The sequence below is a fragment of the Botrytis deweyae genome, assembly GCF_014898535.1.
Source record: "Botrytis deweyae strain B1 chromosome Unknown BDEW_007, whole genome shotgun sequence".
Classification (NCBI taxonomy): domain Eukaryota; kingdom Fungi; phylum Ascomycota; class Leotiomycetes; order Helotiales; family Sclerotiniaceae; genus Botrytis; species Botrytis deweyae.
This window is the reverse complement of record NW_024066214.1, coordinates 1,518,008-1,532,489: the sequence shown is the minus strand read 5'-3', so window position 1 is coordinate 1,532,489 and position 14,482 is coordinate 1,518,008. Positions and strand designations below refer to the sequence as shown.

Genomic DNA, 14,482 nt, shown 5'->3' with positions numbered 1-14,482 from the left:
AAGACGGTAGCTATTTATTTATAGATTTGAGGCGAATATTGATTGATTGATTGATCAATATAATCAACAATCAATCAACGGGAAAGATACCTGGTGATACTGAAGTCTGGAGAATCGAGATGAACATTGGTTTCAGAGTAAGATTATAAATATCTCGAGGTGAATCAGTGGTGACGTTGTTGTTCTTGATACAGATAAAGAGTTTTTCGTCTCGACATGAAAGTTGATGATTGTTGGGAGTGAAGTTAAAGGAGTGAAGTTCGATAGACATAGGTACATATTATTACTCGTAAACCCCCACACTAGAAAGAATCGTGCAATGTTAGGAATGCCTTCAAAAATATCATCATTTTCTGTATCTCTTCCAAATTCAAAGTGCTCCGTAAACCTTTTAGATAACAAAAATCATACCTACCGACCACTGGCTACCAGGTATCTCCCCTAGTACCCGCAACGATCATCATATAGGGGCAAATCATTTCAATCAGTGCTTCATTCAATCAAGTAATATTCAAGTACCATCATCACGTCAATCTTCCACTCCATGACCAAGAGTAATCCCTTCTCAGGAGTTTTTTTCTAACAACATGAGCATCATAACCTCTTCAAACCAACCTCCAACCTCCAACCAACCTCTCGAAACAACGATTGTCAAAGGTAAGAGAAACGATCGACGCTCGGCATTGCTTTTGAGTTTATTTTTATATTTCATTCATCGACGGTGTACACTGATTTTCCAGAAAGCAACGGGCCGAACCAAGTTTCAATGTAAAGTCGTCGTTTCTGTCTTGGATGATCGTTTGGATGAATGGCAATGCGAGGAGAGGAGTATACACACAGGACTTCCGACCATGCAACGTATTATATCTGCCATCCCATTCTACCATAATCTGGTACGGTAGGGTACCACTATGGCTAGCTGTTTGTCACACATTGATAAAGTAATTTCTCTCTAGAGTTGTTGCGACTGAATATGTGGAGTTGAAACCCTCGAGATCTCAAAGGTGGCTTCGGAAATGGCTTGAATGAGGAATAGGGGGTTTGAAATCGTAGTGATCTGGACTGGCTCTTTGTAGGAGGAACAGCAGGCCGGAATTGACTACTAGCAAAGCCCTTGAATAATCCTATTGTTCCATTCTAATTCAGAGAATTAAATGTTTAAATACTTTTATAAATTGAAGATTATTCAAGGATTTATTAGATATCATTCATTTTTGTATTTTTATTATCTATTGATTTATTATAGAATTTATTAGGGTGATTAATTTTGGCCTCTTTTTTTCTCCCAAGCAGAGACTGGGTCTAAAGATAAAAGGGGTTTGTTTTGTCTGCGAATTTGGGAATGATAAGAATACTCCGTAGCGATATTATCCTATTCAAGTTGTTCTCGATCGAATCTCTTACTTGTTCGCCTGCTGGGTCATCATGCACGATTCTGTACATTCTAGAAGTACAGCATCAACGGTACGGAAGTCTCACTTTGGTGGCACATGTTCTGAGACCACCAGTGGACATCTCACGGAAAATACATTGATATCCAAATATCCAAATGTCTGAAAAGTTCAACCGTAGGTCACAATGGTGAGTGGATTTTGATTTTGATTTCGGTTTGGATCTGGATAATTGACTGAATTGTCAACATCGCTACTGAGGCTACCAATCTTTATTGGTAAACAATACTCATGATTTCACAAATTTCTTTTCTTCACTCACTCCTCGTACAAGAAATCATTGTTGCTTGTGAGCTTGTGAAGCCGTACTGTCAGTCTATTAAATATTTGTGCCTTGTGGCCTCAATTCCTGCCTCATTGATCCCAGCGCAATCGACCCTGTATCAAAATGCGCCCGCATTATTTACATTGGAGAAGTCGATGTCTAGAAGGATTTCCCCTCAAATCATAGACAACCACAAGTCGATCGAAATTCATCATGGCTAGGTAAGTAGGATTTTACATCTAGTATCATACCTTCAGCGAAATCACAAGCTAATCTATCAACTACCAGCAATATTCTCTTTCTGCCATTTCGAAAGGCTACCAACCTACAATTATCAGATGCTATAAAGCAATACATATCCACAAAATATGACCAACATCCGGATATGTTCAAGCAGGACCTTGAGGTTATCGACGCTTTACGGAGAGATGCTATTCATGTCAGGGAACCTCATACCACTGGAATAAGAAAGATATCAGCATATGCAGGTCAACTTTCCTGGTTGGGGGGTAAATTCCCTATAGATGTATGTCAGCCCTCTACGTTCCGCAGATATACACTTACTTATCTGAACAGATCGGAGTAGAGTTTTCATGGTACCCCGCTCTAGGATATAACATCGACCGACTCGTTGTAGAAAACAACCTCAAATTCGAACTCGCAAATGTAATGTTCAACCTCGCGGCTCTCTATTCCCAGCTCGCCATGTCTGCCAATAGAGCAACGGCGGATGGATTGAAAATTGCTTGTAACAACTTTTCTCTTGCGGCGGGAGTACTCAAACATTTAAAGGAGGAAATAATACCCGAATTGCGCACTTCCCCTCCTGAAGATATGGATGATGATACACTGGAATGTCTTCAAAGTCTTATGTTAGCACAAGCCCAAGAATGTTTCTGGGCAAGAGCACGAGGAAACGGGACCAAAGATGCTTTAGTGGCAAAATTGGCTGCGAAAGTGTCAGATTTATATTCGCAAGCTTCGGATTGGGGTATGAAGAGTAATGCTATAAGTTCGGAATGGCTACATCATTCATCGGTTAAACATCATCATTTTGCGGCGGCGGCACAATATCGCATGGCGTGTGATTGTTTGGAGAAGAGAAAATACGGAGAGGAGGTAGCGAGGTTGACAGATAGTATCGTTTGCGCCAATGAGGGGATCAAGGAAATAAAATATGTCAATAAAGCTGTGGCAAGTGAGTTACAGTTGTTAAAGAATACGGTGACGGAATGTTTGAAAAGGGCTGAGAAGGACAATGATTTAATTTATCTTGGTAAGTTTTGTTTCTCCTAAGTTCGTTGATTGGGTGACGCTCCGCTAGCCCTCCGGGGGCCACTGCCGTGGAGGCAGACTATTTGCAAGGCGATTAAGCTTTCTAGCGCAGTGTACTATGAGGATTTGAGAGCTTGCTGCTGGGTAAAAACCGCAGTGGGGAGGGAGGGTATAGCGCAAGCTTCTATGCATTCTTGTAGTTCCTTATAAGAGCGTCGCGAGTTATGACGGCTCGGAGAAAGCCTCCACATTCTCATCTTCAAATTGTAATATGGGAAAGTTCCGAGCGGAGCGAGCTATGGGGGTTTGGGGGCTTGCCCCCATATACAACCGAACAAATAGGACGAATATATATTTCTTCGGATACCAGCTAACTTTGTAGATCCTGTACCACCTAAGAACGAACTGAAACGCCTTGAACGAGCAAGTATGGCCAACCCTATAATCCCAAAAGAAGTTTCTGAACCCATGACGTTCCTTGGAGATCATAAAGAATTTGGACCGCCGCTGTTCTCCAAACTTGTGCCTTTTGCTGTTCATGTAGCAGCCAGTATCTACGAAGAACGTCGCGATCGAATTGTTAATAACAATATCATTGACGAACTTGAGATTTTAACAACCCGGATCCATGATACCCTTCGTTCCCTAAATCTCCCTGGCTCTCTACAAGCCCTTGAAAAACCTTTGGGCCTTCCTCCTACTTTGCTTTCTCATGCGGAAGAGCTTCGTCAAGCAGATGCAATTGGTCGTATCAATCGATCATTTTCCGATGCGGCAAAGCTCAAGGCATCAGATGAAGCTATATTTCTCGAAGCTAAAGAGCTATTACAATCAGAAGCATCTGAAAATGATCGACTACTGAGAAAATTCGGAAGTGATAGATGGGCTCGTTTAGACTCTCGGTCTGCATCCCCGAAATTATATACTCAAGTGGATGAAATCGAAGGATATTTCAAAAGCGCGGCGAACAGTGACCAAGTTGTTATCGTCAAATTTCGCGAGTATGAATCTATTCTTCAGATTCTTACCAGTTCAGACCGAGATATTGGAAATTTCGTCCCTAGCTCTCGACGAGTTAATATACCACCAAATCTTGAAGGGGAAGTTTCCAAACTTAGAAATTCCCTTAACGAAATTTCAAGATTGGAGAGTAGAAGGAGGAGGAAAATCGAAGCTATAAGAGAGAAAGCAAAGAAGGATGACATAAATCATAGCATTCTAGCCGAAACTGCTCGTTTGGAACGAGACTATCCCTCAACACCTGTTGTTCCAGCTCATTTTGAAGATTTCTTCGAGAGACGCCTCTCCCACACCTACGACGCAGATCTCACTTCTCTTAAAACCGAATCGGAAGAACAGGAAAAGCTCCTCCAACAATTGGAAATAGCAAACGGATCATTCATCAAAGCTAGAGCTGGAGATACAAGCACGAGGGAGAGAGAACAGGCCTTACAGAAACTTGAAATGGCATACTATAAGTACAAAGAGATAGTCAATAATGTAGATGGTGGAAGGAAATTCTACAATGATTTGGCGAAGATAGTAGGGAGATTTAGAGATGGTTGTAAGGCTTTTGTACAGGATAGAAGGGAGGAAGCAAGAAGGATGGAAGCGGATTTAAGTATGCCGTTGAAACCGATGAGTAGTCTTAGTTTACATCATCCTCAACCAGGAGTTGGTGGGGGAGTGAGCATAGGAGGACATCATGCGCCGCCACCGCCACAACCGCTCATCCCGGTGCAAATGCAGGGCGGCGAAGTGCCCAGTCCGAGGAGAGAAATGAGCCCGATCCAAGCACCGGTTCCGCAGAGAGCGAGTTTACAGAGTACGCCGGTGAATGTTGGGGGTGCGGGTCCCGGGGGAGTGGGGAATGTAGGAGGTATGCCAGGCGCATTTGCAAATAGCGTTAATATGGGTGGGGGTGCAGGTGCAACGTGGAATCCGGAATTGGGAATCAAATTTGGTGGTAGTGGTGCTGCTGGTAATGCTGTTGGTGGTGGTGGGGAAAATGCACCCCCGCCACAGACGCAAGCGCAGCCCAAACAAACGACGTGGGATCCGAGTGCAGGGTTGAGATTTGGATGAGGCATTGGGGTATGTGGAAGGTTAAGGGGATTAGGGGGTGAACTTTTATGTATGTTTGTATATAATTAAAAGGAACCTCGAGATACGCGCTTATACTTACAATACATATCTGTTCAAGAAATGCTCGTATACATTCAGTATATAAATGTGTATATGTATATGTATATAATAGTATGTAGCAAAACGATTAGTGAACATGCGATCAACGGACAAACAATCAGCGGATAAACAATCAGTGGATAAACGATCAGCGGATAAACGATCAGCGAACAAATAATCAAAAGAACAGTGAGATGAGATGAGAAAAGGTTAAAATTGAGGAAAATGAAAAGGAACATGAGAAGGAAATAATCTATCGATTTATCTTCTCAAATCTCAAATCTCAAATCTCAAATCTCAAATATACTTATATTACCTATTATCTTATCTAATTATTACTACAAAAACTAAATTTCCCTATGTATTTTTCTAAAGAACAATATGATACAATATGATATGATACGATATAATGAATATATTTCGATTTCGATTTCGATATTAGTATTGATATATAGATTATTTTAAAGATTATTTGATATATATATATATATATATATATGTATATGTATATATATGTATGTATGTATATAAAAGGAGGGAGAGGAGGGGGAGGAGGGGGAGGAGGGGGGAGAGACGGGGAGGGGGTTCCGTGAGTACTGATGATATGTGATATGTGATATGTGATATAATGTGATTTGATATGAGAGCGGGCAGATAGATTAAAAGAGAGCTATTTTGTATGCGATATACTGATTGGTTGATTGATTGATTGGTTGATTGAATGATTGATTAAATGAACAACTATCCGACTGATCAAAGGAAGGGGTAAAAGTACTCCCATTTCCATTTCCATTTCAGTACCAGTCCTCAGTCCTCCGCCACAGCCCATTCCATTCCATTCCATCGCTACTACAATCCATGACGACGTATGAAATATATGTATGGATACCAAGGACGAAACCCCTACTGCACTCATTGCTATGCTATATGTAGGCAGAGTACGCGATATGAAATACCAACCGCACCAATGCCTACCACGCTGTATGTGTCAAACCTCTACCTGTTCCCCTATCCATTACCCTACAAAAAAGCAAAAAGCCAAGTGATAAACAAAGGTCGTAATTCATATCCATCCATCCATCCATCCATGATATAATATCCTAACCATCCCAAAGCAAGGCAAGAAATCATACAAGCAGGTAAAGAAATAAATCCTCAAGCCACCAACTCCCATGCTTATTTCAAATCAAAGTAACCCCACTCCGAATCCTCATCCATTCCTGCAAGGTAATGAAGCCCAAGCCCCAGGACGCCTGCCGAAAGGAAGTATACACAGAACCCCAATCCGGGAACCGCGTGAAATGAAATCAAACCACCACCCTTCAAAGATAAAATCCAAATCAAACTTCAACCTCATTCGCAGCCGCAGTCTCAACAACCTCGTACCAGAGTCCATGGGCATCTTTATCAACTCTCCCCATCTTCCCAAGCACCTCCACAATCCCTCCAATCTTCGCCACAAACTCTGGCATGCCCAACCCCGCAATTCCTTCATTGCCATTCCCATCATTCCGTGGGTTTTCCTTTGCCAATCTATGAATAAGATAACCTCTCAATCTAGTCATCAAAAGTTTCATAACCGGTTCACGAAGTTCTCCTTCTGTAGAACTTAGTGCCGAAGCTGCTGCCATAATTCTCTTGACTAATTCACGAATATGATTTTTGGTAGCCATGGGCATACTTCTACTACTTTCCAATGCAGCTGTGATGCCTTGTTCTGCTTGTTCTGATTCCTTGGAATTTTCAAGCACGGAATAAACTCTTGAAGCTTCAATTTTCCATTGACTTCGAACATCTCGCTTAAGGATATTTTTGGCCTGTAGAAGAATTGCTGAAGTGGTGACGATTCGAAGAGTATCTTTCCTTGCCGTCTCAATCCTTGCCATGTCCAACCTTAAGGTTTCTGGCACTGGGCTTCCGGGCGCAGATGTACATATATCTACCAGCATCTGAATGTATGTTTTCTCTGGCGTAGGTCTATTTCTCGCCAACCCGATATTTTCCGGATCTCGACGAGCAGCTTCTGTATAAACCTTTTGACGAGCTTCGCGCCAAGCTCTTGTGGTGATGGTGAGATCGTTATTGGTCTCTTCCATTTCTTCCGAGAAACGTTTAGTTTCATAGGTGGAAGCATGCTTGATCAGTTCAGGAGCCGATTGTTGAAGCATGAAATTGGCATAATCGAGTTGCATTAGATCGATGAAGCGCATCAATGCTTGAAGACGATCGACGAAATCACCTTCTCTGAGAGTATTCTCAGCAAGAATTTTGACCTCATCATCTCGGAAAGGAGCACATAATCGAGGTAAAATATTGCCCATGAAATTGAAGAAAGTTTCGTAAGAAAACCTGCCATTCTTGAGTTCTGATGCTACCAAATCCGTATCGAGTGAATCTTCAATGAGTTTGTACATTGAATTTCCAGGAGTAAGAAGACGTTGAAGTTTACCCTTGATGTTATCGGCCATTGCAAGAACCCAAGGATCACTATTCCCAGCTGCGACTTCTTGTCTCATGGAATCAAAGATAAGTTGATTAACGACCCCTCGCTGTTGAAGACAATCTTCCATCGAGATACGATATTCTTTATTAATGGCCAATTCATGAACCAAAGTTCGATTATCGGGAAGTATCGAATTAACTGATCTTAAATTATCTGCATCGGTAACGTGTCCACGACGTTGTTTGATAGGTGTAGCAGGTGGTGTGAGAGTTTGTAAATGAGATGCAACGGCATTATCGGAAGCATTAAAATCTTCAATAACAGGAGATGCTGATCCAGTTTCCGCCGCACGAGGTTTCGAATCCCCAGTAGGTTTTTTGGTTTGTTTAACCTTTCTTGCTTCTCGGATGGCATTTGAAATCAATCGTTTCCCCTGAACTGGACCGGCAAGTCTCTTGATCCTAACCATCAATTTAAGTTGATTGTCTCTGATTCCATCACGATATGAATCAGTGACAGATTCTTCCGTACTATCTTTCACAGTTTGCCATATCGAATCTAATTCTACAAATTGTAAAACCATCATATCAATGAGCGTACTTGCATCTCTAGATTTCCAAGCGATAAAAGCATTGAAGAATGTTGCATAAACTTCCGACAATGTTGAAAGCTGAGCTGGAGGAGGTGTGTAATTGTTTGCAGTTGTCAATCTAGACAAAACAGTTTCAAAGGAAATAAGTAGATCTCGGGCTTTTGCAACGAGGTCCTGCAATTGTGGATTAGCCAAATCATCCCTCTTCATTGGTTGCGCTCCTACCTGTTCCTGTTCTCCTTTATCACCTTTACTACTCAAAACCTGTGTAGGGTGACCAAGGATAAGGAAAGCGCTGAGAAAGGTTCGGACTGCTGTCATTTCATTGACTGATCCGCTTTCTCCTTCTTTGAGTCCACAAATTCTCAAAATATGTGCCGTACTGAGGAGAACTTTCTCTTGTGCCAATAGATCAACCACTTTCTCAAATGAAGTCTCGCGAACCCCGTCGATTGTGAGCCCCAGTTCTGCAAAATCATGTAATGCCTTCCAACGTCGATGAATTCTCCATCTAGTTTGAATTATCTTGGCTGCCGCTGATTCAGTAAGTGGTGCTTTCTTGTTCTCCGCAACTGGACTTGGACTTGAACTTTTTCTCATATTACTCAGACTTCTTCCTCGTTGTTTGCTGTTGTTGTTTCGACTCAATATTTCCTCTCGCCTCCTTTCAGCCTCGGCAAGTTTTTCCTCCATCTCCTTTCTAAGCTTCTTCCCTTCTAGTTCCCTTCTCTCTTTCATAGTCTCCGCAATTCCCTTTGCCCTCTTCACTTCCTCGGCGCAACTCGCTACTATCTCTGCCAGATTCTTCTCTCTCGCTTGTTGCGCTGCTAAAGCTCTTTCCTCCGTGTTCGTGGTACTTCTCGGTGCTGCCTTGGCTAATGCCGCTCTCAATCTAACTTTCTCCGCATGCGCTGCTCTATCGGCCAATCTAGCCTTTCGATCTTCCAGTATACTCGCTCTACGTAGATGTTGAGCGATATAATTACTCTGCGGACACGGCATACCGGCGTGGCCCGCCGCATGACGACTCGAGCCATGTGAATGAACTGATGAAATGGAATTTCGTCTCGAGGATGCAGCCGAAGATTTCCGTCGATTGTTGGTGGGGCGATAGAATCTTGCAGCGATGCGTGGTGGTGGTGTATGAATTCGATTTGAAGGGGAATCTTCCCTCTCGGATATGAGATCGAGGTCTATGGGGTCTTCTGGCATACCGGTTGATTCCATAATGTTACGGTCGGGATCGCTCATATCTTGAGATGCACGACGCATTGTGTATATGTAGGGTACTTTGGGTGGGGCGGTGGGTTTTTGTCGAGGATGAAAGTTGAAAGCGATCGCAGGTTGCAGATGGTGGTAGTTGCTGGTTGCTTGGTGATGAATAGCTTGGTATGTAAATATGATGTGATTGAAATGGAAATGATGACTGTTTCGCAGAGTGAATCCTGGTATTGAATTGAATTGAATTATGAACCGTGCATTCGATTTGAATCCAAAAGTCCCACGAAGATGGTAAAAATACAATAAAGATGTGAAAGGGGAGAGGGTAGAGGGGAGAGAGTAAAGAGTAGAGAGTAAGAGTAAAGAGTACAGCAATCTTTCGTATCCGCCTTCCAGAAGAATTGAGGATAAGGTAATGTATCGATCGGTAATGCAATGCAATGTAAGATGGAAAGTTGGGTAGAATACCTCAGTACCTAGGCAGGCACGGTTGAATAAAACCGTGGAATGAAGTTGTACAATGAATGGATGAAGAAATGGATGAAGAATGGATGAATGAATGAATGAATGAATGAAGTCTGTTTAATGGAAAAGGCTGGTTTGGATGTGAAAGGTTGAATGCGACCAATGTGAAGATTGAATTCGTAATCTTCGAGTCATGATACTCGTACAGTGCGGGCGAGAGAGAGTGAGGTGTGATAATGGCAATGAATGGTGTCGAGAGAGAATCAAGTTCCAGACATTGACAATGCGAAGGGGCTTTGGGCTTTGGGCTTCGGCCTTTAACCTTTTCTTATTGGGCTTGGCTGAAAACGACGATTATGCGATTGTGCTTAGTGATGGCATGGGAGGGGATGGGGAAAGGAAAGGAAAGAATCACATGGAACATTGAGAGGGAAGAGAAGAAAGAAGATTGTCAATGTTAGTTAATATTGATTTGATGTTAATATCATATCAACAACATCTACAATAAAATCTATATTTAAAATCTATATTCAACATTTTTATTATAATATACAATTTCATCAAATATTCGAGTATGTATCCCTCCCTCACTACTATTCCACCAGACGCATTCTCCTTCAATCAAATCTTCAGACCCTTATCTCCAACTCCCCCCATACGATCCATCAATCAATCATCATGACTCTGCCCACATCATACGCACATACATACTACATACTACATACTACATACATACCACATACTCTACCTATCAAAATACATGCGTGCCATAGAATGTCTTACCTTCCAGACAGACAAATCCCCACCGCATTTCAACATCATACATACCATACCCCGAGTTCCAACTTCCAAGGTCATACTCGTAAGATACACAGTATGCAAAATACGCTTTCTCCTTTCTCATTCGTCGAAAGAGTCTCCTCATACTGATTCCATGACCCATTCCATTCCATCATGATGCATCAGACAGACAAATCACACACCAGACGAGAGTCGAGATGGATATATCAAACAAATGATCTTCCGGGGTACATACTAGATCCAGTATATTATTTCCGATCTCTTCAATTCAAATTTCTTCATTCTGCACTCTCACTCTCCGTTGGAGAAAAAGTTCATTTCGGATGAGGTGTCCAAGAATAGATTTCCCGTTGCTGTGAAATTTAATGCCAGTGCAGTGCAATAAGTGATATGTTTCACTTGTTTTCGAGTCCCCTACTTCGAAAGTGGGAGGTAGCTGAGTAGCCAAATGAATGATTACGAATCTGAGGTTGAGGATGAGATAAGAATGAGAATTGTTAGTACAACTTTCTTTGGGATTCAAGTCAAGAGTAAGATGGCGATGTAGTAATCAAGCCAAATGCTTGAAATCCATCGCGTACCACATGATAGATAGTATTTGTAGTGTGGTATGATTATTCTCCAAAGGAATTAGTACTACCCCTCCACCGTTCTCCATCAACTGTCCAAATCCTCCGTACCCGTGTGGCAAATTCAAATGTTGCAGTCACAGATATTTGTTTATTCACTCATTTCATCACATTATTGTAGAGTTCAGTGTGAAAATCCATGGAACATGGGTACCATCGTTGATTGATTTTAAGCTACCTAGGTATATACAAGAATATAACACTTTGCTGACAAGCAACCTTGTGTACTTGACATCACACTTCCTCAATTGTTTACATCGTCCTGCGCAGCACATCGAAAGAAGAGAAGAATAGAAGATTGCACAATAGCATACAAGGAATACGTTCATGAATCTGTAAATTGAGACGCTGATGCAAAAAACTATCCTCCAAACCCATCGTGGCATCATATGCAAGAACTCCATAGAAGTGTTAAGTCATAACCAGATGACCAAAAACATACAAGCAAGCAAGAGGTTCAATAAAAACACCAAAAACGCATACATAAACTCTAAAAATGATAATGCACAAGAAAGTATTTGGTTTTTGTTTTGTCTTCATTGATATCAATCCCTTACATCAATCCCCAATCTTCTAAACTGTCTGATCCTGCTCCATCTTCAAATCCTCTTCATAAATATTTGGCAATAAAAAAACAATGTACAATTAACAAAGGAAACCTCCACCTCAACATCTTTACTCATACACAATCACTTACTTCGCTGTCAAGAAGCAGTTGATCACATCGAGTTCAAGGATATACAAAATTCATTCCTTTTGTGGAAAGAATTTAGTAACCAGTTGGCTTGGCACCAGTTGGCTTAGCCTTGCTGGTCAAGAAACCAGAAGATGCGCATCTGGACTTCTTGGTGGAAGTAACAACAGTTCCGTTGCCGTACATTGGGATGGAAGTGACAGCGGCGGTGGTAGCTGGGATTGGGACAACGGTAGCAGTGCTAACAACGACGGAAGCATCGGTGGTAGCAGCGGCAGCGTCAGTAGAAACAACAGCGGTTTGGATACCGGAGAGAGCACCAGTGGCATCAGATCCAGCGGCAGCGGCAGTCTAGAGATGATTAGTATGATGAGTTTTTGAAAGGTGCAAATGATTAAAAACTTACAACGGTGACGGTTTGAGCGGCAACGGTAGCAGTGACGGTGACGGTAGCGGCCTCGGCGCAAGCACAGGTCTCAGATCCAGATGATCCGGAACCGGAAGATCCAGATCCAGCTCCAGCTCCAGATCCAGTGGTCTCTCCAGAGGAAGCACCAGCGGAAGCGGATGGGGAAGCGGATCCAGCACCTGAGACAATAGCGCTAACACCAGGGAGACCAGTAGCAGCAGATCCAGATGAAACAGCTGAAACGGTGACGTAGTGGGTAGAGGTGGAGGTACCGTAGACGGTGGTGGTTTGGGAAGTGGTAGATTCACCAGCAGAAACGACACCAGCCTCGGAAGAAGCAGCGGCGGAACCAGCTGGGGAACCGGCACCGGAAGAAGCGGCAACGGTTTGAGTTGGGGTAACGGTGGCGTAGATGGTAGAGGCGGAGGTCTCAATGATGGTGGTGGTGACAACGGTGGTGGAAGAACCGGAGCCGAGAGTGTAGGTTAAGGTGTGGCTAGCGTTAGTAGTGACGGTTTGGACGGCGGAAACGACACCAGTTCCGAGAGGAACGACGACGGAGGATGGGGAAGATCCAGATGGTGCAACAACACCTGAGGCAGCTGGGCTAGTCTCAACACCGAGAGCAGTTGATGCTGCTGACGAGGAGCAAGCAGTTGGGGTGACAAGGGATCCGTTGCTATCATATGGAGAGTATCCGAGGCATGATGCATAGTTGGAAGCACAGGTGGCTCGGTTTGCATCTGGAGCACTTCGGCAAGAGTTGTATGATGCATTACATTGGGATACGCAAGCATCAGCTGTGGCGGACGGTGTGGCGGATAAAGCCGTAGTTGAAGCACCAACAACTCCGCTGGAAGCAGCTGGGAGAGCAACGGTGGTGGTGGCACCGTAGAAAGAGCTTTCACTGGCAGCACTGGCAATGGCAGATGAGAGGGATGCAAGAGCAGATGTCAAGTGCTTGCTAGTGATGGCGGCGCTAGCAGATTCGGCCTCGGTGACTGGGCAAACAGTGGTGGCCAAGGTAACGGTATCGGTAACGACAATAACTTCTGGGGTGGTGGAAGCTCCCTCAGCGGCAGAGGTGGCACGAGCTGGGCAGTTGGTGATGGAAGCAGCGCATGAGGTGATGGTTCGGACGGTGGTAGCGAAAACGGTCAAAGTGGTTTGGCCGTTATCAGTAGCGGTGGCAGAGACGGTACCGTTGTTAATACGCTTTGGGTGGTAGTGAGCTGGTTGATAAGCGGTGGCAGCTCCGGCCAAAAGGGCCAAGGAAGCAGCTGTGAAATGCATGGTGATTGATATCGAAGGATATATGTAAATTCTAGATTCCTCGTAAATGATATGTTCCTTCCTGTTGCGATATATTCCCAAGCAATCAATGCTATCCTAATTGTGTCTAAAAAAATCCAAAGAAGAATGGCTATGTACCCAAAATGTTTTTCTTTTTAGTGTTAAACTTGTGTGTGAGTGGTCGTGATGAATCGTTTGGGTTAAAGAGCGAAAGTCGATTCCGCAAAAAGGTGTATGCTTTCAAGGTAAAGAGTGACTGTAGAGTTGGAAATAGAGAAAGGAACTCTTTTGTGCAAAAGGGACTTGGTAATGACTGTGTAGTGATCAAGGAAGATCTTGTGTTGGAAAAGGAGGGTGGAGGAATCTTTTAAAGAAAGGATGAGGAAGGGTGCGGTGCTCCTCGCTATAGGAGAATTTATTAAAAGGAAATGGGCAAAACGGACGGGGAGGGTGGGCACAGAAAAATAATGAGTGGAACCCTGGACAAGTGGGATTAATTATGAATTGAACATGGATGAGGGGGAGATTCCTGGTTCGAATGCTACCTACTTGGTCCAAGACTCCAAGGAGAATAAAATGTGTTAAGGATGGATCCATGGGGAAGGGGGTTTGTATGGTATGGCTGGTATGGGATGGTACCACTCTCCATTATAACGCTGAGGGAAAAAAGAGACTTTTTTTTCCTTTCGCTTTGCTTGCCACATTTTACATCCAGACGGCGCGGTTCCAAAGCACATGGGTGCGATGCAGGTACAGCTAA

General features: G+C 43.2%; 3 protein-coding genes across 3 annotated transcripts; 1 reads left to right on the top strand and 2 right to left on the bottom strand.

Moving 5' to 3' along the window:
• Positions 1-1,929: 1,929 nt before the first annotated feature.
• On the top strand, positions 1,930-5,076 carry EAE98_004178 (uncharacterized protein; the record flags this gene model as incomplete). The annotated part of the gene is made up of 4 exons (XM_038951798.1): positions 1,930-1,937; positions 2,005-2,242; positions 2,293-2,992; positions 3,374-5,076. The coding sequence occupies 4 exons, from the start codon at positions 1,930-1,932 to the stop codon at positions 5,074-5,076; spliced, it is 2,649 nt and encodes an 882-aa protein (XP_038812271.1).
• Positions 5,077-6,515: 1,439 nt separating this feature from the next.
• Positions 6,516-9,482, bottom strand: EAE98_004177 (uncharacterized protein; the record flags this gene model as incomplete). The annotated part of the gene is made up of 1 exon (XM_038951797.1): positions 6,516-9,482. The coding sequence occupies one exon, from the start codon at positions 9,480-9,482 to the stop codon at positions 6,516-6,518; it is 2,967 nt and encodes a 988-aa protein (XP_038812270.1).
• Positions 9,483-12,095: 2,613 nt separating this feature from the next.
• Positions 12,096-13,722, bottom strand: EAE98_004176 (uncharacterized protein; the record flags this gene model as incomplete). The annotated part of the gene is made up of 2 exons (XM_038951796.1): positions 12,096-12,371; positions 12,427-13,722. 2 exons carry the CDS (start codon positions 13,720-13,722, stop codon positions 12,096-12,098), a joined length of 1,572 nt encoding a protein of 523 aa, XP_038812269.1.
• Between the last annotated feature and the right edge of the window lie 760 nt (positions 13,723-14,482).